The 24,007-nt window shown below is 58.3% G+C and overlaps 2 protein-coding genes across 7 annotated transcripts in view; one reads left to right on the forward strand and one right to left on the reverse strand.

The window, feature by feature from the left end:
- Positions 1-26: 26 nt before the first annotated feature.
- Positions 27-7,290, forward strand: TMEM240 (transmembrane protein 240). 2 transcript variants are annotated; one of them, XM_045898919.3, is made up of 4 exons: positions 27-1,136; positions 1,556-1,662; positions 5,802-6,010; positions 6,504-7,290. In XM_045898919.3, the coding sequence occupies exons 1-4, from the start codon at positions 447-449 to the stop codon at positions 6,650-6,652; spliced, it is 1,155 nt and encodes a 384-aa protein (XP_045754875.2). In that variant the 5' UTR covers positions 27-446; the 3' UTR covers positions 6,653-7,290. The 2 variants fall into 2 exon arrangements, with proteins under 2 accessions (XP_045754875.2, XP_064446187.1); XM_064590117.1 differs by lacking the exons at positions 5,802-6,010; positions 6,504-7,290 and adding an exon at positions 2,070-3,880.
- Positions 7,291-7,401: 111 nt separating this feature from the next.
- The window catches only part of LOC123860169 (ATPase family AAA domain-containing protein 3), a 32,877-nt gene continuing 16,271 nt past the window's right edge, over positions 7,402-24,007 (reverse strand). For 3 of the 5 annotated variants that reach the window (XM_064590113.1, XM_064590116.1, XM_045898918.3), the window contains 14 exons: positions 23,858-23,959; positions 23,470-23,529; positions 22,209-22,278; positions 21,751-21,916; positions 21,482-21,551; positions 19,282-19,437; positions 18,224-18,280; positions 17,490-17,615; positions 17,156-17,280; positions 16,607-16,658; positions 16,207-16,277; positions 15,178-15,345; positions 13,963-14,071; positions 7,402-8,333 (listed from right to left, as the gene is read on the reverse strand). In XM_064590113.1, coding sequence (XP_064446183.1) covers positions 8,169-8,333; positions 13,963-14,071; positions 15,178-15,345; positions 16,207-16,277; positions 16,607-16,658; positions 17,156-17,280; positions 17,490-17,615; positions 18,224-18,280; positions 19,282-19,437; positions 21,482-21,551; positions 21,751-21,916; positions 22,209-22,278; positions 23,470-23,529; positions 23,858-23,959 — 1,497 coding nt within the window. In that variant the 3' untranslated portion in view covers positions 7,402-8,168. Of the gene's footprint in view, positions 8,334-8,354; positions 8,911-13,962; positions 14,072-15,177; positions 15,346-16,206; positions 16,278-16,606; positions 16,659-17,155; positions 17,281-17,489; positions 17,616-18,223; positions 18,281-19,281; positions 19,438-21,481; positions 21,552-21,750; positions 21,917-22,208; positions 22,279-23,469; positions 23,530-23,857; positions 23,960-24,007 lie in introns of those variants that run through there. The other 2 variants (XM_064590115.1, XM_064590114.1) reach the window with 2 other exon arrangements.

Consider the following 24,007-nt stretch of genomic DNA (forward strand, 5'->3'; position numbering starts at 1 on the left):
GGTTGGGGGATGGGGGCACCAGGGCCTGTGGGGCAGCCCAACTTCCTAGCAGGATCCTGAGGTCCTGCTGCCCACGGGGACTGCTGGAAGAACGGAACCCTTCTCCCTGTGGCACCTTCTCCTGGGGCTGAGATCGTTGTCCCCCAAGGAGTCTTACTTCCCCACGACCCCTCCTGACCCCTAGCTGTGGAAAACCTCAGGTCCCTGTGGGGAAGTGTCGGGGACTCCCGCGTGGCAGTGCTGTCTTGGGGCTGTGGATGACAGCTTGGCTCAGGGACTTTTCCCCAGGCTCCCAGGATCATGGGGTAGCCTGCTGAGAACCATGGACACTGGCCTGGGCTTCCAGGCTGCCCAGTCCCGGTGCCTGGAGCTGACCCCTAAGGGAAGTTGGGACTGAGGCTGGCCTTGCCACCACTGTGGGGCATCCTTTGTTTTTTTGCTGGGCCATGTGGCCATGGCTTTGGAGTGACCTCCCTGGCAGCTCCCCAGCGGCCCTGCAGGGCCCTCCGCTAAAGGCAGGCACTTGCTGGAGGAAGCCGGGTGCCAACCAACGTGCCGGCGGCCCCGAGGCCCAGGAGGAGGGTCTAGGGACGAACCCCAGTGCCCTCTCCTGGACCGCTCGGTCTGGTCTGGACGTGGCCCCAGGGTCCAGGGGCGCTTGGCAGGCTGAACCAGGGCCGGGCCGGGCCCGATGGGGACGAGAGCCCGCCCTGCGGCCCCCGGGGAGGGGTCCGGCCGGCAACGCGGCGCGGGGCGGGGCCCGCGGGCGGGCGGCGCGGCCCCTCCCGGGAGGCGGGCGCGGAGGGCGGGCAGGCAGCGGAGGCCGGAGCGGCGCCGAGCGCGCGGAGGGAGGAGGCCGAGGGCGGAGCGGAGCGCACTGGCGCGGCGAGCGCGGCGGCCCGGCGGCCGAGCGACCCCGGGAGCGGCGGCGTCCTCTGCCCGCCCCGCCCCGTGCCTCCTCCCCGGCGGGTGCTTGGCGGGCTGACCTCTGCGGAGGCGGCGGGGGCCCAGCATCGGGCCGGGGCCGGGGGGGCGCCGGGGCCGGGGGGCGGCGCTCCGGCCCGGCCCGGCCCCGCCCGATGTCCATGAGCGCGAACACCATGATCTTCATGATTCTGGGGGCGTCGATCGTGATGGTGAGCGGAGGGGCTTCCCGTGCGCCCGCGCCCGCCTCCCGCGCCCGCGCGCCGCCTCCCCCACCTCCCGCGCCTTGTTTACCGGCCCGCGCGGCCTGCGCTCCCCATCCCCGGCCTGCGCTCCCCATCCCCGGCCTGCGTTTCCCATCCCGGGCTGCCCCGCGTTCCCCATCCCCGGGCTGCGCTCCCCATCCCCGGGCTGCGCTCCCCGTCTCCCGGCAGCGCCGAGCTCCCCATCCTTGGCCTGCGCTTCCCATCTCGACTGCCCTGAGCTCCCCGATTCTGGGGTTGCCCCGGGCACCCCTATCCCAGGGCTGCGCTCCCCCACCCCCAGCGCGCCGCCCCCCACACCCCACCCCACGCCCCGGGGCCCCGGCCAGGCCCGCTTCTCGGCGCTGACCGGTCATGGGCTCTTCCAGGCCATCGCGTGCTTGATGGACATGAACGCACTGCTGGACCGATTCCACAACTACATCCTCCCGCACCTGCGGGGCGAGGACCGCGTCTGCCACTGCAACTGTGGCCGGTAAGTCCGCGCCCGGTGGGGCACACGCGTGATCACACATGTGCGGCGGCGGGGCCCACTGGGGCGCAGGCAAGCCCCAAGCAGGCCTGGCTGCAGGACTGCGCTAGGCCCGTGGGGGAAGGACTGCCCAGCCTCCGCTGGGCACCTGGGGATTGGCCAATCGGGTTCCAGGAGGGGGAGCATGCCTGAGTAGTTAGGACCCCCTCCCAAAATGCCTTTAGAGAAAGGGCCTGTGCCAGGGTGATGGGCAGAATGGGCCCCAGGCCTCCTGGTCCAGGGCCTGGAGGCCAGGAGAGCCACAGCCCAGCCCTGTGTGTCAGGAGGGATCCTGTGCACGGCTGTGCCCACAGAGTACACCGTCCTCCCTGGGCCCTGCACTAACGTTCATGAACTTTCCTGCAAGCCAGGTACAGGGAAATGCAGAAGGTCAAGGTGGGCAGAGCCTGCCTCGAGGGGCATCTGGTCCAGCCCTGTCATTGCACAGAGGAGGAACTGAGGCAAAGCTGGGTGTGGCTTGCTCAAGGTCATTCAGAGAGCCGTGGGAGAACCCAGGCCCCCTACATCCACTGTGTGAACGCCCCCATTCTGTGCACGTGTAGTGACGGAGTCTTCCTGGCCATGCATGTTTGTACGTCCATGTACAAAATAAACATGTTCTCATGAGACGCGCATGTGTGTACTGTCTGTGCATATCCATGTGCGTACACACAGCGCACATGCATTCGCATGCCCGGCATCTCCACGGGAAGCCCTCATGCTGGCACCAAGAGAAAGCAGAGACGCTTGGGTGGATAGAGACTTGCCCAAGGTCACACAGCTAGTGAGGGACTGCAGGCCGAGCCCGGAAGCTGTGTTCCTCAACCCTGTCCTGTATTTCTGCCCCAGGGACACGTGTGCACACACTGTGGGGGGGGGGGGGTGTAAGAGAGACAGGACAGTTACGTGCCATGGCTACCGAGCAGCGTATGGAAGCAGAACCCAGACGTTAGGGAAGGTAGGGAGGGAGTGTAATGGCCCTCGCATGTGCTGTCCCAAGGACCATCGGAAGAGTTTGCTGGGGTGGGGGTGGGGGGTGCACTCTTTCCCAGAGATCCCTGTGTTCGTTCATGGTGCACAGAGCCCCAGACTAAGGAAGGGCACAAGGTCAGCCCCATGGCCACCTGGGTCAGCCACGGCTATGAGCAGGTTAAACCGGGGTGGTCCCGAGACTCTCCCGGAGGCACATTTTACATGTGTGTGGGCTGTTGTGTCGTGACCAGCATGTATGTGCCTGTGACCTCACACCAAGGACCCATCTGGGCAGACAGGGGGTGTTTCCAACGTGTATTTGCCCGGGATGCGTGGACGCGTCATCCATAGCATCCAGAGTCCGTGCGGACTCAGCTAGGACGCTCGCGCGCTGGGTGCCGGCTGAAGCCAGTCCTGTGTGCGCAGCTTAGCGCGTCTGGGGACGCAGAAAACCCAGAGAGCCGCCCCTGCTGCAGACGTAGAGCTTCTGGGTGCGTGTGTCCACATCACTTCACACAGGATACGTGGATTCAGTGTACAACGTATTCTTACACACCGACAACATACATGTGTATGCACAGTGCACGCATAGCACCCAGACAGCATACGGCGACGAGTGTGCTCCGCGTGGGCACGGCGAGCGTGTCTGCAGAGAACAGTGCTGCACAGGAAGTGCGGCTCTGTCCGTGTGTGCATGCGCCGTGTGGGGCCCGCACACGTGTACGCGTCCGGCCTGCCATGCGGAGAACTTCACGCAGGGGACACGTGTGTAGATGAAGGCTCCTAGTGTGCGTGCCGGCAGGCGGGGTGTGCGTTATGGTGGGGACGGCTGGGTGCCGGGCTGAGTGCATGTGCATCCGCATGCGACACGCCGCGCTCGTGCCTGGGAAGCATGCACACGCACACACGTGGAGCTCGGGGACCTGAGTCCATGGTATACACGCCACGTCTTGTGCATGCGGCCGGCGTGTATACACAACATGCTTCGGACCTCAGGTAGGCACATGCAGCATGCGTGGCCCAGGCAAGACCCGCGTATGTACACGTCATGAAAGTCCGTGTGCACGTTTGAGACCAGGGGCCTGACTTGGAGAAGGAGGAGCGAGCGTGAGGGCCGCGAGGAGCTGCAGGCGCCAGGCCAGGGACGGGGGCACAGGTTGTGACCTCTGACCCCCTGGAGGTCCTGAGCCGCCGGGGGCGGTTGGGGCCCTGGCCTCACCCTGCTTGCAGAGCACCAGGCACGTTTCTGGCTTCTTTGGCAGCCTGACCTTCAAGTTCCCTACCTTGACCAGCTGTGTGTCCAGGGGCAGGAAGCAGCAGTCCTGAGGAAGGCCCTGTCAGGGGTCCTCGGCCCAGAAGGCTGGGTAAAGCGGGAGGGGACAGTGATGCTCTGTGTTAGCGGCCCCTGTGCGGCCTGCCTGGCCTTGTGCGCCCCCGGTGATGGGGACCTTGAATGGGTCACGAATGGCGTCCGCTCCTGGGGAACCCACAGCTGCTGCTCATTCTGGGTGGTGATTAATAGTTTTCCACCACTTATTGGTGACTGACAGTGGCTACTGACAAACTGATCAGTAAGCATGGCTGCCACGTATCAGGCCGTCCTCGCTACTGACTCCGAGCCGTGGGGCTGTAGCCAAGGCCCCACCACTGGGACTGGTCACACTCTGGACATGCTGAGCAGGATGGCCTCCAGAGTTCCCAGAAGGAGCAGGAGGGGTGTGAGGAGAGGCCTGCCTGCCGCCATCCCTGCTGGGCTCCTACTGGGAGGAAGACGCTGTGTGGACCCCGCTGGTGCAGGGACATCGGTAGGGAAGGAACAGCAGGGAATCAGGGAGGAGTAGTGGGGTTTCCGTATTTGAGACGGTCCCTGTGGGGGAGTGTGGAACATGGCCAGTTGCGAGGTTGGGGCGTGGGGGTAGGGACCTATCTCAGCTGAACACCAGGCGGAGGTGCCAGCATCTAACTGAGGGGAAGATGGGGAGAAGCAGGTTTGGGGAGGGAGGAGCTATTTTTAGGTATGAGTTTGAGGTGTCTGTAGATCCCACATGGAGACGCCACACAGGCGCTAGAGCTCAGAGCAGACGGGGAGGGTGGGGGGAGTGTGTGCGGCCGGGGACTTCAGGGGATTGGGGCTAGAGTTGGAAAGACCAGCAAAGGGGCTCGGGGAGGAGGGGAACCATGAGAGCTGGCCCCGTGGGCAGGAGGGCTCGAGAGAGGCCCCTGCACTGCCAGGCAGGAGGATGACAGGGGCGAAGGGTGGACCCCACGGTCCCTCTCCTGGGCTCTCCTGCAGGCCAAAGAGGGGGTCGGGAGTGGGGACAGACCCAGAGTCTGTTGTCCTGGGTGCTGATCTCCTGAGTAGGGCCACCCCACCCAGGCCCAGGAGGGCTTGCTGGAGGAGGGAATCCAGAAAGGCCTGAAACTGGAGGGAAGCATGTGGGGAGAGTTCAAAGTTCCTCAGAGGCAAGCCTGGAGAGTGGGGGGAAGGGAGGCTGAGAAACACCGCACAGGCCTTGGTGGGGGAGGCAACACATGGGAGTCCAGGGAACCTGGGGCAGCTGGAGCATCCCGGGAGCCGCAGCGCCGGCCATGGACATGCACCTCTGTGGGGACATGGGCAGGAGAGGGGGCGTGAGATGGACACTGGACAGCCCGCTGGACCTCCAGCCCAGAGAACAGAGGAAGGGGAGGTGCCTGCAAAGGATGAAGGAGCAGAAGGAAGACCAGAGGCCCAGGGCAGGGCTGACCCACTTGGCATTTGGTAGCAGGGAGGAGGATGAGAGGGCGTGTGGGAGGGGAGGCTGTGAACCTGCGACTGGATGGGGACATCCCGCCCCGGGCCTTCGCCCTGGAAGCTTGTTCACCTGCACTGTTGCCGTGACCCGGCACGGTTGCCTCTGAGCCCCGGGGCAGAGGACGGAGGAGGGTGATACGTGGGCAGGCTTCACTCTGACCGCTGACAGCGCACACTACCCCCTCTGGGCAGCCTCTTGCCCGGTGGGCGGGCCCCTTCCTGACCTCAGCTCCGCACAAGGGCTGCTCTAAGGCCAGCAGGGCGAACGGGTGCCGCTTACCGCCGGGGTCGCTGCCCGCCCCACGGGAGAGGTGCCAGCCCGCCCTGCCGCCCCCAGGCACCACATCCACTACGTGATCCCTTACGACGGGGACCAGTCGGTGGTGGACGCCTCCGAGAACTACTTCGTGACAGACAACGTCACCAAGCAGGAGATCGACCTCATGTTGGGGCTGCTGCTCGGCTTCTGCATCAGCTGGTTCCTGGTGTGGATGGACGGCGTCCTGCACTGCGCTGTGCGCGCCTGGAGGGCCGGCCGGCGCTACGGTGAGTGAGGGCGGCGGGGGGCGCGCGGCCCGGCCCTTGCGTCCCACCCTACCCCACCGCGTCCCACCCGCCCCGGGCCCCGCCCCGCCGGGCCCTCCCTGGCCACGCCCCGGCGCCACGCCCCCACCGCGCCCTCCCGGACCACCCCTCCAAGGCCACGCCCCCTCGCCACGCCACGCCCCCACCAGGGATCGCCGCGTTCCCTCCCAGGCCACGCCCTTATCGCCACGCCCCCGCGGTGCCACGCCTCGCCCACCCGCCCCACCGCAACCCTTTAGGTCACGCCCCCACCGGGTCACGTTCCCGCCGTGGCCACGCCCCACCAAGGCCACGCCCGTCGCTTCTCACCACGCCCCCTCCCACGCCGTGCCTCCGCTCGACCACGCCTCCAACACCGACCCGCCCACGCCCTTCCTTGGCCGCGCCCCCCACCCACCGCGCGCCGCCCACGCCTCCGCCCTGACCTCGTCCTGACCGCGCCCCCGCCCCGCAGACGGCTCGTGGACCTGGCTGCCCAAGCTTTGCAGCCTGCGGGAGCTGGGCCGGCGGCCGCACAGACCCTTCGAGGAGGCGGCCGGCAACATGGTGCACGTGAAGCAGAAACTCTACCACAACGGCCACCCGAGCCCGCGGCACCTGTGAGCCGCGCGCAAGACTCGCGGGGCCTTCGGCCAACGCGCCCACGCACACGGGACTGGACGGCCGCGCCGGGCCAGGGCGCCCGCGGCCGCCGGGCGTGTCCAGCGGAAGGTGCTGTCTCCTCTTCTTTTTATAAAGGGGGTCGGGGCGGGGCAGGCCGCCGGCCTGCGGGGAGGACCCCGGCCTCCCGGGCCGGAAAGGGCGCGGGGATCAGGGCGGCGGGCCCTGAGCGAGGGCGGGCGGGGGACTTGGGCACCTGTGCCGGCGGCCGGGACCACCTGCTCGCCCCCGCGCACTGTAGTCTCACCCGCACCTGGGCTGAGACCATGTCTGTTACTTAAACCCGGTTATTTCCTGTGCGCCCGGCTGCTTCTCGGGACCAGTTCTGGCGTAGGGAAGCAAGGCCGGGAGAGGGTCTTGGCAGGGAAGGGGCCGGCGCCCAGCCGCGCCCACGTCTGCACACGGGAGCATGTGCATGGGGCGTGTGCGTCCGCGGGCCGCAAAGGGGGTGGGGGGCGGGGGGCAGGGGTCTGGTGGAGGCCCCGGCCTAGCAGCAATAAGGCCCCCAAGCCCCACTGCGGCAAGTGTGGCCACCCTGCCCAGGGCATCCCCGGTCGGGCGCCTCACTGTGACCCCCACCCCTGCTGGTCAGTAAATTCTCCAGAAAGCTCCAGTCTCTGCCTCTTCTTTCATCTCTGAACCTGTGACCCTTTCAAGCCCCTGCCCCTTGAATCAGCCATGAGATACACACATTGTGAGGTATCCTGTCAAGTTTTTATTGGATTCTGGATAAAAAGACCCCAACTCCAATGGATGGAGGGCCACAGATCCTGTGGGCTAGGACAGCGCCCCCAGCACTGGACATTCCTGGCCAGTGGGCCTCTGGCCCTTCAGGCACCACCACCGGTCGCTGGCAACTAGTTCTTACCCTCTGGGTGTATCACAGTCAGACGTATGCAGGGCATCTCCCTCTCCCTAGTTCCGGGGGGAAGCAGCTCCCACCCAGCAGCACAGGGGCCTGCTCTGCTCAGCCCTCGCTCGCTGGGTGAGACTGGGCAAGGTCAGGCCCCTACCCATGCCCAGCCCCGCTCTGGACACAGATGCAGCAGGCGGCCACAAGAGCTTAGCCAGCACCTAACTGGCAGTACCAGCTGGACCACTGTCCCTGCACATGGGGACAGCGCTTCCCCCCCAGCACTGGGCCTGGCTTGGAGACCCACATCTCCCAGCAGTGTCCTGGGGGTCAGGTGACGGCCCCAGTCTGGACCACCCAGCAAGCACCACAGCCTGAAGGGAAAAGCCCAGGGTACAGAGGAACCAGCCCTCCCACAAAGACGCTACACCTGCAGCGGCTCCCAAGCAGAGGCCTTTAATGCTGTGCTGGCCCTGACCCGAGGAATATTTAAAAATGCTGAGGTGGGCAGCTGCGTAGGCCCATCACTGGGGGAAGGGGGCATCTTGGCGCTTCTTCCTGGCAGGGCCAGCTGGCCAGTGTGCCCCCTGGGTATCCAGGCCCAGCTCACTCAGCCTGTGTACTTGGGGGCAGGGGCTGGTCACCCTTAGGCCTGGCTCCCTCAGCCTTCAGCCACTGCATCTTCTGCTGGTGCTGCTGGATGGCATCCTGGACCCGGGCATCCATCATGGCCTCAGTGAGGAACCCATCCTCGGAGGCATACGCCATGGCCTGGCAGGGAAAGAGAACACTGATGCAGGGCACGCAGAGGGCTTACCTGCAGGGGAAAAAGGGTCTCCCAGCCCCAGGCTTTCAGACCCTGGGCCCCACCGGTCACCAGGAACCACCCACCTGCAGGACAGGGCCAGACCCAGGGATAAGGCAGCCTAGCTGGCCCCACCCATGAGCTCGCCTCTTGGAGATGCCCTCCAGAACCTGAAGGGGTGGCAGCGAAGACTGGGATGTTGAGTCCATTAAGAGGATTGCTGGCCCGTACCCTCTACCACAGGCCTGTGCTCAGTCTCAGGAGGGGCGCGGCCTCCCAGCAGAACACACACATGCCAGCATGCCAGCAGACCAAGGGGGCCAGGATCCCTATTGAGGGATGGCTGGACTTACCAATGGGCTTCCAAAGAAATGAGGAAAAGGGGAAACCAGTAACTTTACCATGGAGAAACCTGGCGGCACCACCTTAACCAGGTCAACATCCCTGTGATGTTGTACAGACGTCACGTGTCCCCTGTCAGGACGTGACCAGAAGGCACCTCATCTCTGGGGTCTTCTCCCAAAACCCACAATCTCAGTCTAACTGTGAGAAAAACATCAGAAGGACAATCTCTGTAACACCTGACCCGCACTCCTCAAAACTGCCAGGATCATCAAAAACAAGAGACATGTGAAAACTGTCACAGCCCAGAGGAGCCCAAGCAGACATGGCAACTGAACGAGATGGGGGACTTTGGAGGGAGTCCCGGAAAACATCAGGTCCGAGGTGGAGCCCACAGTGACATGGCAAATGTGCCCAGTGAGAGGAGTCACACCATGGTGGGGGAAGCTCCATGCTGTTCTTGCAACTTTCCTGTGAGCCTGAAATTACTGAAACATAGCAAACTTCATAAAAAAAAAAAAAAAAAAAGGCAAGCCCTGGACTCAAGGATGATGCTTACAGGAAAATTAATCAACGTGATGCACCACGTTAATAGAATGAAAGCCAAACCACATGATCATCTCAATTGATGCAGAAAATGGCAGTTGCGACGTTCAACACCCTTTCTTGGTGCAAACAATAAACTAGAGATGGAGGAAAATTTCCTTAACGTTCTAAAGGTCATTTATGAACAACCCACAGCAAATATATTATCAGTGGTGAAAGACTGAGAGCTTTTCCTCTGAGATAAGGAACAAGTCAAGGATGCCCACTCTCATCCACTTCTATTCAACACAGTAGTGGAAGTCGTAGCCAGAGCAATTAGGCAAGAAAAAGAAATAAAAGGGATCCAAATTGGCAGGGAAGAAGTAAAATTATCTGTTTGAAGATGATATATTCTTATATGTAGTAAACCCTAAAGATTCCCCTCAAAAGTTAAAACTAATAACTAGGGGTGCCTGGGTCGTTCAGTCAGTTAAGTGTCTGGCTCTTGATCTCAGGGTTGTGAGTAAAAAATAAAACTAATAAACAAATTCAGCAAATTTGCAGGACACAAAATTAACACACAAAAATCATTTGTGTTTTGGGGCATCTGGGTAGCTCAGTCAGTTAAGCGTCTGCGTTTGGCTCAGGTCATGATCTCTAGGTCCTGGGATTGAGCCCCATATTGGGCTCCCTGATCAGCAGGGAGTCTGCTTTTCCCTCTCCCTCTACAGCTCCTTCTGCTTGTGTGCATGCATGCTCTCTCTCGCTCTCTAATAAGATCTTAAAAACAAAAAACCATTTGTTTTTCCATATGGTAATAATGAACCATCTGGAAAGGAAATTAAGAAAATTCCATTTACAATAGCATCAGAAAGAAAAAAATACTTAGGAATTAACTTAACCAAGGCTAAAGAGTTCTACATTAAGAACTACAGAATACTGCTGAAAGAAATTAAAGATCTCAAAATTAGAAAGATATCCATGTTCATATGTTGGAAGACTTAAACTTGTTACGATGTCATTACCGTCCAAAGTGATCTACAGATTCACTGCAATCCCTACCAAAAATCCCAATGATGTTTTTTGCAAAAAAAAAAAAAAAAAATCCATCCTAAAATTCATATAGAAACTCAAGGGAGGCCAAAGAGCCAAAACAGTCTTGGATAAGATTTTCAGGTCTCACATTTCCTGATTTTAAAATCTACTACAAAGCTACAGTAACAAAATCAATGTGGTACTGGCATAAGGGCAGTTATACAGACCGATGGGGTAGAATGGAGAACCTAGAAACCCTCACATGTGTGGTCTGATGATTTCCAACAAGGATGCCAAGACCATTCAATAGGGAGAGGACAGTCTTTTCAAACAATGGTGCTGGGAACACTGGATATCCACATGCAAAAAAGAATGAAGGTGGACCCCTACCTGCCCTATCCCACACACAAAACTTAACTAAAAATGAATCACACCGGGGCGCCTGGGTGGCTCAGTCAGTTAAGCATCTGCCTTCGGCTCAGGTCATGATCTCAGGGTCCTGGGATCGAGTCCCATGTCAGGCTCCCTGCTCAGCGGGCAGTCTGCTTCTCCCTCTGCCTCTGCCCCACCCCCCACCCCCTGCCACTCGTGCTCTCTCTCTCGCTCACTCTCACTCTCAAATAAATAAAATTTAAGAAAAAAAAATGAATCACACCTAAATGTAAGACCTCAAATTACAAAGCTACTAAAAAAAAAAAACCATAGGGTAAGCTTCCAGACACTGGATTTAGTGATGATTTCTTGTCTACGACACTGAAAGCATAAGTGACAAACAAAACTGACAAATTGGACTATATCAAAATTAAAATCTTTTGTACAGGGGCACCTGGATGGCTCATTCGGGTGAGCGTCTGCCTTCGGCTCAGGTCATGGTCCTGGGGCCCTGGGATTGAGCCCTGCATTGGGCTCCCTGCACATCGGGGAGTCTGCTTCTCCCTCTCCCTCTGCCCCTCCCCCGTTGGTGCGCTCTCTCTCAAATAAATAAAATCTTAAAATCTTTTATGCATCAAAATCTTAAAAAAAGGGGGGGGGGAGGGGGGCCGCTCTGCTGGCTCAGTCAGTGGCACATGGGACTCTTGATCTCTGGGTGGTGAATTTGAGCCCCATGTTGGGTGTAGAGATTACTCAAAAATAAAATCTTACAACAAAACGAAACAAACCTTTTGTGCATCAAAGGACATTATCAACCAAATAAAGAGTAAAAAAGCAACTCACTGAAGGCTAGGAAATAACTGTAAATCACATATCTGATAAAGGGTTAGTATCCACAATACATAAAGAACTCCTAAAACTCAACAGAAAACCACCTGATTCAAAAATGGGCAAAGGACATGAATAGACATTTCTCTAAGAAAACACAGACGTGGCCAAAAAGCACACAAGATGGCCACATCACTAATCATCAGGGAAAAGGCAATTCAAATCACAATGAGATCACTGCACATCCACTAGAATGGCTACTACCCAAAAAACAGAAAATAACAAGTGTTGATGAGGGGGTGAGACACCAACTCGTGTGCACTTCTGGGGGGAATGTAAAGTGGTGCAACCACTGCAGGAAATGGCATAGCAGCTCCTCAAACATTAAAAACAGTTCATCACATGATCTAGGAATTTCACTTCCGGGTATATACTCAAAGGAATGAAGAGTGGGGTTTCACCTGCACACCCACGTTCACAGCAACCACCCAAATGTCCATCTCAGTGGATGAAGGGATTAACAAAATGAAATATATCCACAATGGATTATGATTCTACCTTAAAAAGGAAGAAATGCTGACACATGGTACAACATGGATGGACCTTAAGAACATTATGCTGAATGAAATAAGTCACAAAAGGACAAATACTGCACGGTTCCACTCACATGCACTACCTAGAGGAGTCACATTCACAGAAAGTGGAAGTGCAGGAGCCAGGAAATGGGGGGGTGGGGGATGGCGGGGTGGTTAGTGTTTCACAGGATGACATTTCAGCTTAGGAAGATGAAAATGTCCTGGAGACAGATGGTGGTGATGGTTGCACAACAATGTGAATGTACTTAATGCCATTCATCTGTGTACCTAAAAATGGTTAAAATGGTAAATTTTGTTTAAAAAATAATGCTAACAACGCGGTGAATTCCCACAACCAAGTGGTAAGAGGCAGCAGGAACTCCATTGATAAAACCATCGTGGAAGCAGCATGGGCTTCAGGGAACAAGTGCGTGAGGGCCCCCCAGGCAGTCCAGCCTGGAAGGAGGGGCAGGACAGGCAGGAGCAAGCCCAACAACCAGCTCTGAAAATCACCATCCAAAAGGCAGGAAGGGGGCCACCATCAGAACTCCACCATGCTGGCACCCTGACCCGGGACTTCCTGCCTTCACAACCTTGGAAAATGAATGTCTATGTCTAGGCCCCCTGGGCTGTGGTACTGTTAGAGCAGCCCAAGCTGACAGACATCCTAGCCTCCACCCTGCTGATTATGGAAACAGAGCCAGCGTCATGAGGCCTCGGTCTGAGTTAAGGGCGGCCCGGAGCAGAGCACCCGCTGATCCAGGTGGGGACACAGTTTACAGTCTGGAGCTGTTACGGCACAGAGCCCAGCTCACTTTGACTAATACAGTCCCTCCGTGTATCCAAGCTACCACATTCAAATCCAAGTAGATGCCCAATTAACAAACACATGTTCACTTAACAGCACTGTTACGTTTCTTGTGGCTGGATTGTCAGGTAGCCCCAGACAGATCTGAGCGCAGGCCCCACAGAGGCCATAATGCCGACACAAAGCCGAGGGCTGGCCGGCGGACAGGAGCTACTCGGCACCTCCACCTGATAGGGCTTTTCCCCTCTCAGCAATCACCAACCTGCAAATGCTTTCTGGATGTCTGCACCCAGGACCCCTGGGGGTCAACCGGCTCCCCTGCCCTGGGGGGTGGGGGTGGGGGCCCTGTGGACATCTCAGGAGGAAACTGGGTGTGGGGAATGACCAGAACCACCCTGGGCCGTGTGCCTTGGGCCACAGCACAAGGATAAAGTCAACTCAACCCATGTGCTCTAGGTTGCCCTCAAGGCCCCACAGCAAACCCGATCATGCATGGAGCAGACAATCCTCAACACCGACGGTCTCCACCTGGTGAAGAGCTAGGAAGGAGATGCCCAACCCCTTATCAGATCAGATTCACTCCTTGGTTCCTCATCTCATTTGCCCTCTGGTGAGCCCACCTTTGGCTCATGGGATGCTCCATGTGCCCCTGTGGTCCCCTATCCCCCAACTACAGAATCGCCTGCCCCAAATGTGCTAGGCCCCAGCTTGGGACAGACTCCAGAGGTTCCCAAGACATTAAGCCTGAGCCTGTGGGACCTTGATGCCCATGTGACACTTGGCTCATTTCCAGGAAACCCCACCTGATTTCAGAGCTCTATCTGATTTGGACCAAAACCACAATGACAAGGAGGTAGGCCATAATACCCAAAGCTAGTGACACGTCTCCACACCCTCCCTGCATGCATGGGGGGGGGGCGGGGAGGCAGAAGCAGGTGGTGGCTAGAATGCAGGACAGGGCATGACATCTGTGTGCAGAAAACCCTTCAACAGAAACACCCTGGGGGGTGGGGGGGGGAGCAGGGGCCAGCACCGGTTACCTTCCAATGACTCAGTATTTCCCAATTGGTCAAGCTCACACCTGTAGTAGGGAGCACGTCCCCAGCTCACCTGCCAGGCCACAGCAAGCTGGGAGATCTCCCGGCCCGACATGCCCTCCGTCAGGCATGCAATCTCCGAACACTTCCTCCCGTAGTCAAACTGAGCTAGCTTCAAGCGCCTGTAAAGGAGAAATTCCCACATGGTGCTCCCGTGTGGAGTATAGGATGCCTGTCAGGTCTGGCTAAAGACCAGGACAATCAGTCAAACACCCATGGAAAAGGGGCACCTGGGTGGCTCAGTTGGTTGGGTGACTGCCTTCAGCTCAGGTCATGATCCTGGAGTCCCGGGATCGAGTCCCGCATCGGGCTCCCTGCTCGGCGGGGAGTCTGCTTCTCCCTCTGACCCTCACCCCCCCACGCTCTGTCTCATTCTCTCTCAATAAATAAAATCTTTAAAAAAAAAACAAAACACCCATGGAAAAAAGGACTCAGAAACTCAGACCACAACCAGTGTTTGGACTGTAGTCAGGCCAGAACGGGCCACTGGGAGGCTGGGGTGGGGGTGGGGGTACTGGGGCCAGCCGGGTGCAAAGGAGAAAGGAGGCCCAGATAGTGGAACGCAAGGGCTCCGGCAGCAGAGGGACAGCACGGGCAGGCAAAGCCCGTCCTAGAACAGAACACGGCTCTCACTGCCACCAGCGACAGGAGGGATTCAGGTCAGTGCTGCTGCGAGATCCAGCTCCCCGGAGATGGTTAAAAATAGACCCGCCTTTGCCTATATGGAACACTCTGGACAGAGCAATGAGTGAGGGTGGCCGGGACAGAATGTGGAGGGCTTCCCCATCGCCTGGTGACTTCTACAGAACGGGGGCCTTGCTGTGTGCTGGCGAGGGGCCCCGGCTCCCGGGAGTCGGGGTGAGTAGTGAACAACGGAGAGTCACCTCCGAGACCGCCACGACCACCTCAGAGTGAACAAAGCTCAGCCAAGGTCTGCAACCACCACCATAGCCCCTCACTCTCCAGGGCCTGACTGCAGCCTCCACTCCTCAAAAGCCCCAAACTGTTAAGAGACTTCACGTAGCAGAAAAGGATGGAGATGCTAGCTTGTTTGTGATGACGGGCCACTGAGTCAAAAACCTGGCAAAAAGCAGGAGGCACGGGGGCCAGCAGGTGTGTACCCCTGACCCCCATGTGGACCCACAGGGTTAGGATGGGAGTGTAGCACCGGGGCCAGGAGCTGGTGGAGTAGAGGGCCCCCCAGTGCTCAGGCCATCAGCACACTTACTGCTTTCCTTCTGTGGCTGGCTTCAGAACGTACTTGTCGAAATACATCCTCACCAGGCGCTCCCGCTCCTCCCGCTGGGGCAGGTCGAAGCGGACCATCTCGTCAATGCGGTCGTTGACGGCCCAGTCAAACTGCTCGGGCTGGTTGCTGGCCAGGACCAGCATGAACCTGAAGCCAGCACAGAGCAGGGGCTAAGGGGCTGCCTGACCTGGGCGCTGGCCCCCAGGGCAGGGAGCCTCTTAAACTCACACAGAACAATTTTCTAGGAGAATCTATTTGGCAGCTTTTTAACCTGAAAAACCCAGGAAGGCACAGCACTGCCCCCTGCTACCCATCCCTCCCTCGAACACCTCTCCACTGACCAAGGGCCCAGCCTGATGGGGTGGCCATTTAAGCTCTGCTGTGTGGAGGAACAGGGACCCCACGGCCTGAGACCTCTGCCCCTCCCCAACCTGAGCTGCAGGGTCTGGGGTTCAGCTAGTTGAGCAGAAGGGCCAACTCAGCAGGAACCTGGCCCAGACTCTCAGGGAGTCTGAGTAGGGGCGGGGGTCTCTGCTGGCAGTAGCCATGGCAGGCAAGGGGGAAGCATATGACTGGGGGGCCACACAGCTGACTGGCGGGGCTAGGTACCCCATGGATGACTAGTGGGCACAGGACTGGGGGCCCTCAACAATGCAAGAGGGCAAGATGAGGCGATTCAGAAGCAGCGAGCCCCTTTCCAGAGCAACCTATGCCCCAGGGCACCTGGCCGGAGGGTGACCACCCCTACAGCCCATCAATGGAGGGCCAGCAGAGATGCCAAGTGCAGTGACCTGTGGGCAAAGACTTGCGCCTGGCTCTCCTGAGACTCCCCAGCACATCTTCTCAGAAGTCTCCACAAAAACCCCCCTGCACCCCGACCGGCCCTTCCCATCGCCCAGGCAAGTGTGCATGCCCTGTTCCAGCCCCGCCCCACAGCAGCCGTGTGACCTCAAGCAGAGCCTCAGTTTCCCTCTGCAAAGGGACTTCGCACTGGCGGGTGGCCCTCACTTGCTGCTGTGCTGTCCTGTCCGGTGCAGGAACGCGTTCAGGGTGGCCCTGAGGTCCTCGCTGATCTTCTCCTGCAGACAAAGTTCTGGCATCAGATGGGAGGCAGCCGGGGGAAGTTAAACAAAGGCGCCACTCCATCCCTCTGAGAGCCCCACACAACAGGGTCTCCATGAGACTTAACTTCAAGGAAGACTTTAAAGACGCCCCGGGATCAATTCCTGCTTTTCAGACCAAATTTATGAAAAAAGTGCAGCTGAGGAGCAGGTCTGGGTCAGACATCATTGTGAGTGACCAGCAACCTCCCCGTAAAGCACAAACGCGGCGCTGGACACCACTCCTGACCGCTCACCTACAGCCGGCTGGGCCCAGCAGGCCAGATAGAAGCTTCCAGAATACTCACAGTCGCTCGCTTCCTGAGGAAGGCGTCCGCTTCATCCACAAAGAGAAGGAGGCTGTGAAGGGAAAAGGACGAACAAGAAGTGGGTGAGGGCTGCCCAGTTGCATGCTAAGGCGCTGAGCACGCTAAAACTAAACTGTTTCAGGAACACAAAGTGCCGGCTAACCTCAGTAGTGGTTGGGGACCCCAGACCCGACAGGGGAATGCCCAGTGCCGGCGCTCCGGGGAAGCGACTGGTTTGTGCCAAACATCCTAATTTGGCACTAAATTCAGTATCGGGGCTGGCAGCCGCTCGTCTTCAATGTGTTAAAAGCGAGGCTCCCGTGATGAGCACAAGCCACCAGGAATCTACTCCCGGGGTGAATTTCTCCCTTGGACTCCCAACCCCAGAGTATTCCAGCCTTGTGCACAACCATGGAGACAAGCTGCAGGGGAAGTCACCGACACCGCCCCCCAAACCCACCCCCCAGCTGGTGCTCCGGTGGCCGCTGGGAACCCGGGCCATGCAAGCGCATGCACGCAGGGGGCCATCCCAGGAGGGGCCCGGCTCACCCTCGCCGGCTGGTACTGGCCCAGTCGAAGACCTTGTGCATGGCAGTCACACCGTCCCGCCCCATGGGGGCCACATCCCCGCCTGTCATGATGGCATAGTCCATGCCTGAGTGCAGCGCAAGTTTCTAGGCGAGAGAGGGGCAGGGGTGGGGGTGGAGGGCAAAGCCTGTTTACTTTCCTCCCCTCCAAATGCACTGAGTCTGGCCCCCCACCAGGTACTGCTGGGATGCCCCCTGCCTGGAAAGCTGCCCCCCCATGTGGCCCATCCCTAAGAGCCACAGCTGCAGCCTCTGCCCACGGCACCCCACCCACCTGCGTGGCCGTGTGCCCTCACCTTGGCAAACAGGGTCTTGCCAGTCCCAGGAGGCCCGTACATCAGAATGTTCCTGTACAGGCTGTGGTTCTTCTTGGTGTTCCTCGTTGCTATGGCAATGTCCCGCACCCGTGCTTCCAGGCTGGGCTGCCAGGGGACATGGCAGGTTGGGGGACACTCTGCTGCCTGTCTGGCAGCCCCAAGAGGCAGCTTACCCCAGGCATTCTACTCTAGGAATGAAAAGCTGGGGCGCCCGGGTGGCTCAGTCCCTAAGCGTCTGCCTTCGGCTTGGATCACGGTCCCGGGGGCCTCGGATCGAGCCCTGCATCGGGCTCCCTGCTCAGCGGGAGGCCTGCTTCTCCCTCTCCCACTCCCCCTGCTTGTGTTCCTCTCTCGCTGTGTCTCTATCAAATAAAATCTTTAAAAAAAAAAAAAAGATTCTCTCTCTCCCGGGGCGCCTGGGTGGCTCAGTCGTTAAGCATCTGCCTTCGGCTCAGGTCATGGTCCCAGGGTCCTGGGATCGAGCCCCGCATCGGGCTCCCTGCTCAGCGGGAGGCCTGCTTCTCCCTCTCCCACTCCCCCTGCTTGTGTTCCCTCTCTCGCTGTGTCTCTCCGTCAAATAAATAAATAAATAATCTTTAAAAAAAAAAAAAAGGAATGAAAAGCAGCCCCATCCTGTAGAAAACCTCCATGGGCAGAAGAGCACCTCCCACCCCAAAGCCTATTACAGCCCCCAGATGGGCAGCACCACTTACACTGAGGACGACGCCCTCCAGTGCGTCCTGAGGCTTACTGAGGAGCCGCCTGCTGACCTATGGGGCGGGGGACACAACATGGGGACAGTCAAGCTTATCAGCAGAGCCCACGACCCAGGCATGGAGCACGGGGAGCAGCTAGACTGCCACGTGGGAACAGAACTGCCGCGGCACTCACACTCCAGGCCACATGTGACGGGGCCCCACTCCGACTCTGGACGGGGGGCCTGCGAGGCTGTCTGTGCTACTGGCCTAGACGACAAGTCCGCAGCAGGGAACCCGACGTGGGGCTCGATCCCACAACACTGAGATCATGACCTGAGATGAAATCAAGAGCCAAATGCCTAACTGACTGAGCCACCCAGGAGCCCCTTCAGATCATTTACTGATTTAGGGGCGCCTGGGGCACTCAGTCGGTTAAGGGTCTGCCTTTGGCTCAGGGGTCCTGGGGTGGAGCCCCGCATCGGGATCCCTGCTCGGTGAGGAGCCTGCTTCTCCCTCTGCTCCTACGCCCCGCCCCCCCACCCCAGCTCATCATCCTCTCTCTCCCTCAAATAAATAAAATCTTAAAAAAAAAAAGAAAGAAAGAGATTCTTTACCGATCTTTATTTTCTCAGTTACCCACAGTGATCACTATGGAGATCCAGCCACAGCCTGTGGGAGGACATCAAGCCGGGCAGGAAGCCTGGCTCCCCTCGAGGAAGAGGAAGGAAGCTCACACTGTGCTGCTTCCAGCACCTTCTCTCACAGGATGATGGCACAGAGGAGCCCCAGGATTTTGTAAACAACCCAAAATCTACCCAGCGGGCCAAGTCACATTAACAAATCCAGAGGTGACCAAGTGGACTAGGGTGAGGATCTCCTCAGTGCTGATGTGGACAGGCTCCCAGAATAGCGTCAGAGAGAAAAAAGCCACAATCAAATCCAACATGCCGGAGAGAATAGACAGTATTTGGGTAAAGAGGGGAAAATGAAGACACGTGTTCACAACCTGGCTGAAATGCCAGAAAGAACTGGGAAGGACATGCCACTCCAGGGAGGACGGGGCCCACAATTACCTGCACGGGATGCCTCAGAGCCTCCAGCACGGTGATACGAGAGGTCTCCCTCACCAGGGACGGCTTCCCCAGCCGGGCCTCAATGTACCGTCCAGCAACAGATGTGGCGTTCTTGGCAGAATAGACTCCGACGGCCAGCAGCGTCAGCCCAGCCACCTAGAGCGGGGCAGCGGGAAGGCAGGCGGAACCCACCAATCCTGCACCAGGCTGTCAGCAGTCGGCACCGCGCCCTCCCCCCATCCCATCCCATGCAAGGTGACAGCAAGGGTCACAGAGCAGTGTCCTAGCTGGCGCTCAATTTCGCATGACCGCAGATACTTCCAGACAGATGCGATATCAAAAAGCTTATCATAACCACCCTTTCTCAGAAAGCTACTGGAGGATGCACTCCAGTAGAATTAGGGAAGCTTCCAGGCAACAGGAGCCCCAGCTACGAAGAGACAGAGAGATCCTGAGGCTCAGAGGAGACAGACCGAACACTGTGGTGGAAGCACAATCACAGGGCAGGTGACCAAGAACTACAAGAGATTCCTGGAAGGTATGCCAACACCTGGAAACGAAACTGAAACGTCTTCCCTACAAGACAAACAGCCTGGCTGCTGCAGGGGGAAGCAAGGACTCTCTAAGACCACAGGAATGAGGTTCCAGGAGACCAGGTGGTGACTACAGTGACAGGAACAAGAGGCCTGTGATGGGGGAGGTGGGGCTGGGCCGGCCCCAAGAATCCAGCAACCTCTGACATCACCCAGCGCTCTCCAGTGACCACCCCTCCGTGAGTCTACCCGGCTTGCTGGGAAGGTAAACGCTTGACTCATGAGCAGCTGATCAAATAGGAAGGATGGCCAAAGGGCATTTTCCTGCTCAGCCTGTCCTGTGCCTGGATTCCCCACCAAGGAGCTCCTGTCAGGGGGCAGGCCAGGACTGACTGTCAGCCCACAACACTGCCCCAGGAAGGTGAGGATCCCAGACTGAAGATGGACGTGAGAGATTCAACAGAGATTCAACATAGATGTTTACAACAGCTGGAAAAGTCTGGAAAGATCTGAGTGCACAGGGTGCTCAGACCACACGAGCAGTCAGAATGCCTTTAAAACACTCTGGGGGGAGGGGTTGTCTGGGTGGCTCAGTCGGTTGAGCATCTGCCTTTGGCCCAGGTCGTGATCCCAGGGTCCTGGGATGGACCCCCACATGGGGCTTCCTGCTCAGCAAGGAACCTGCTTCTCCCTCTTCCTCTGCCCCTCCCCCACCTTGTGCTCCCTCCCTCCAATAAATAAACCAAATCTTAAAAAAAAAAAGAGCCAGCAGTCTCACTAGCTGCCGGTTTCCTCAACTGGCATCCTGGCCCTCCCCTGGTAGTCCAGTCCCTGCTTTCCTTGAGGCACAGCCTGACCTCCCCTGCTGCTTCTCACTGTCTCCAGAAAGAGGCTAGAACTATGCCCAAAGCAGGGCACTTGCAGAAAGGGCTTCAGAAGCCAGCAGGCCAGGAATGTGGGTGCACAGGGACGCTCATGGTCAGCATGGTTACTTGTCTCACCCTTTGTTAGGGCATCAGTACCACGTGAGCAAGTGCCAAGTCACACTGTGCAGCCTAGAGCGGTGCCCGGCCCAATGCTGACATTAGGAAGTACTTGAAGAATTGGTGGGCTTTTTGGGAACCAGTCCTGGCTGAAGCCCTCCCCTCTACCCTGAGTGCTAAGCAGCCGCGTGGCACAGCACAGACCACAGGGCCTTGGAATGTGTGCCTGGAGTCCTACAGCCTTGTTGGCTGCCCTCCGCCTCCCGCTAGAGGGTGGGAACCCTTACCAGAGCACGGTTTAAAGGGGTTCATCTCCGGGGCGCCCCTGGAGGTTTAGCTGGGCCCCACCCTTGAGGCTGCCAGGCAGATTTCCAGTTACACTTTCCAAAGGGCAGCACTTCTAAGGAAGAGGGAAACTGAAGCTCTAGCACCTCTTCCCACGTCGTCCAGCCCAAAGGTTAAAAAACCCACCGCCAGTGTTAACACTGAATTGCTCCCTGCGCCCCACACCCAGAGGCCGCGCCGCTTCCGATTTTCACAGCAGGGGGGCGGGAGGGAAGAGAAGCAGCGCATGCTTACACCTTGGACCTGCCTGGCACACCTCCCACCACTGAGTGCAGGCACACGACCCAACGGCGACCCTGACACAGGCCACAAGCAGGGAGACGCAGCAGCAGTGTTTACCGTGGCTGTCACTTTGTCCCAGTCTGTCACGAAGGTACGGAATCCTTCCCCAAACAGGGTGCCGGCTGTCCTGTAGAGGAAGCAGCGATGTGACCGGGCAGAACGACCTAGGCCCTTGGCTGGAGACAGGGCAAGGGCATTGAAGGTCAGCCCTGAAGGTCAGCACCCGGAGGACCTGCTGAGAGGCCGCCTCCTGCCAAGGCACTGACCGAGGGCCTCCTGGCACACGTGAAGGGCTGTGCTAGGGGCCTGTGGGGACCGGCCCTCACCGGATGGACTCCAGGATGGTCTGGCGGTGCTCGGCAGCCTTCAAGCGGATCTGCTCACGAATGATGTCCGCATTCTCGCGCTCCGCCTTGGCCCGAGCCCGGGCCTCAGCCTCTACCCGCAGCATCTCGTTCTTGTGCCGCAGCTCCATCTCCCGTTCCACAGTGGCTGCCCAGGGAAAGGGCAGGAGGAGGGTGTTCAGCCCACGGCCCCCTAATCCTTCCAGTGAGGCCCAGGCAACCCTCCTCCCAGACCCTGGGGGAATGCCCGGCCTGCCCAGGCTTCTGCTACAAAGTCCCAACCAAGGAACGCAGAGCTCCTATCGAGAGTCTTGGAAATGTTGCTTGGGGATCAAAGTACCTGAAGCAACGTGTATCCGTGCCTACAGCCTGCTTTCCCCAGGGGCCCTTCTCGAGCCTAGGACCGCTCCAAGCACATAGCCCCCAAAGCCCAACTCTACCTCGCCGCATGGCCTCCTGCTTCTGCACCGACTCCTCCTGCTTCCGTAAATTCTCCTCATTGAGAAGTTGCTGAGAAGCCACAGGGGAAAGGGAAAAGCTTTCAAAATTAGTAAACTGATCTGGGGTGCCTGGGTGGCTCAGTCGGTTGAGCATCCAACTCCTGGTTTCGGCTCAGGTCATGATCTCAGGGTGGTGGGATGGAGCCCCATGTCGGGCTCTGCACTCAGCAGGTAGACTGCCTGAGTCTCTCCTCCTCCCTCTGCCTCCCCACCTCCGCTCATGCACGCGCACTCTCTCTCGTTAAAACAAATAAATAAAACCTTAAAAAATATATTAGGAAGGGATCAACAATCAATCTAAGAGATGAGCTGCTCCAGCCTGGGGGGAAGCTTCTGCTGCCCCCGGGGTCTCCAAACCTCTCTGGGAATGATGCCCCGGGGCCTACACACTCCATAGCCCTTGGCAGGCGGGTCTGAACCCCACCCAGGACATATGCACACATGCATGGGGGGAGGGGGCGGCACAGTTCCGCCACAGGATAGACCTCTGGGCACCTCTAGTCCAGACTCATAGCTGTCCTCAAGACATTGTCTTTCCCCTGTTAAATTTACGTTTTTAAAAGAAATTTTATTTAAATTCTAGTTAGCATACAGTGCAATATTGCCCTCACCAGAATTCGGTGGTTCATCACTTACATACAATACCTGTACCCACCACAAGTGTCTCCTTCATCCCCGTCGCGCATCTAGCCCCTCCCCCCCCTCCAGGGACCCTCAGTTTGTTTCCTATCATTCAGAGTCTCTTATGGTTTGTTTCCTTCTCTCCTTTGCTTTCCTCCCTTCCCCTGTATTCATCTGTTTTGATTCTTAAATTCCGCATATGAACGAAATCACGCTGTCTTTCTCTGACAGACTTATTTCACTTAGTCCAATGTATTCTAGCTCCATCCATGTCGTAGCAAATGGTAAGGTTTCATGCTTTTTGATGACTGGGTTTCCTTGGAATGCCCAAACAGGTACAAGCATTTGGAAATCACCTCTACCATGAACTTGTCACAGCCAGGTTCCCAGGTTCTCAGAAGAACCCTCCCCACAGCCAGAGCCTGGAGGCCCGTGTGTCCCATGTGTGTGTGCATCCCTGGGACCTAGCACCTACCGCTGGTAAAACAACTCTGAATTCTGGCCCAACAGCTGCCCCCAAATATGTGCTCTCGGGGAGGACAGAGGCAGCTCCCCTCCCATGCAAATGTGCTAAGCTCACCTGCTGCTTCAGCTGGTCCTCATAGCGCTGCCGGGCCAGCTTGTCTTGGTACTGGGCCCTCTAGGGAGGAAGAGGGCAGTGTGAATACAGCTCAGCTGAAAAAGCTGGTGGACGGCCTGAAACCCACATCTGAATCCAGACTTTACTGGGTGCTGGGCTCCCAGATAAGCCACCCACCTCTACCTGCTGTTAATGAGCACACACACTTGGTACACGTGTACTCCCCGTCACGCTCAGCACTGAGGGATCCATGGGCTTTTGATATTTGCACAAGGGCATCCCAGAGTCTCGATGGGTAACAGACCCAGACTGAATTTTGGGACCATGGTGTGCCCCAGCCGCGCTCCACCCTGGTCACCCTGTGCCCGTGGGGCCATGTGGTCCTTACAGCCTGGTGCTGCCTCGTCTCCTCACTCAGAGTCTTCCTCCTTTCTTCAGCCTGCACGCGGATCTGCTCACTCTTCAGCTGCTCCACAGCGGCCTCGTATTCCTACAGAATATACCAGAGGTTGCAAGTCCAGAGCTGGTGGGGCCTCCC

This window comes from Mirounga angustirostris, unplaced genomic scaffold (assembly GCF_029215605.1).
Source record: "Mirounga angustirostris isolate CCGP_5_RB_7025 unplaced genomic scaffold, mMirAng1.0.hap1 SCAF_4, whole genome shotgun sequence".
Taxonomy (NCBI): Eukaryota; Metazoa; Chordata; class Mammalia; order Carnivora; family Phocidae; genus Mirounga; species Mirounga angustirostris.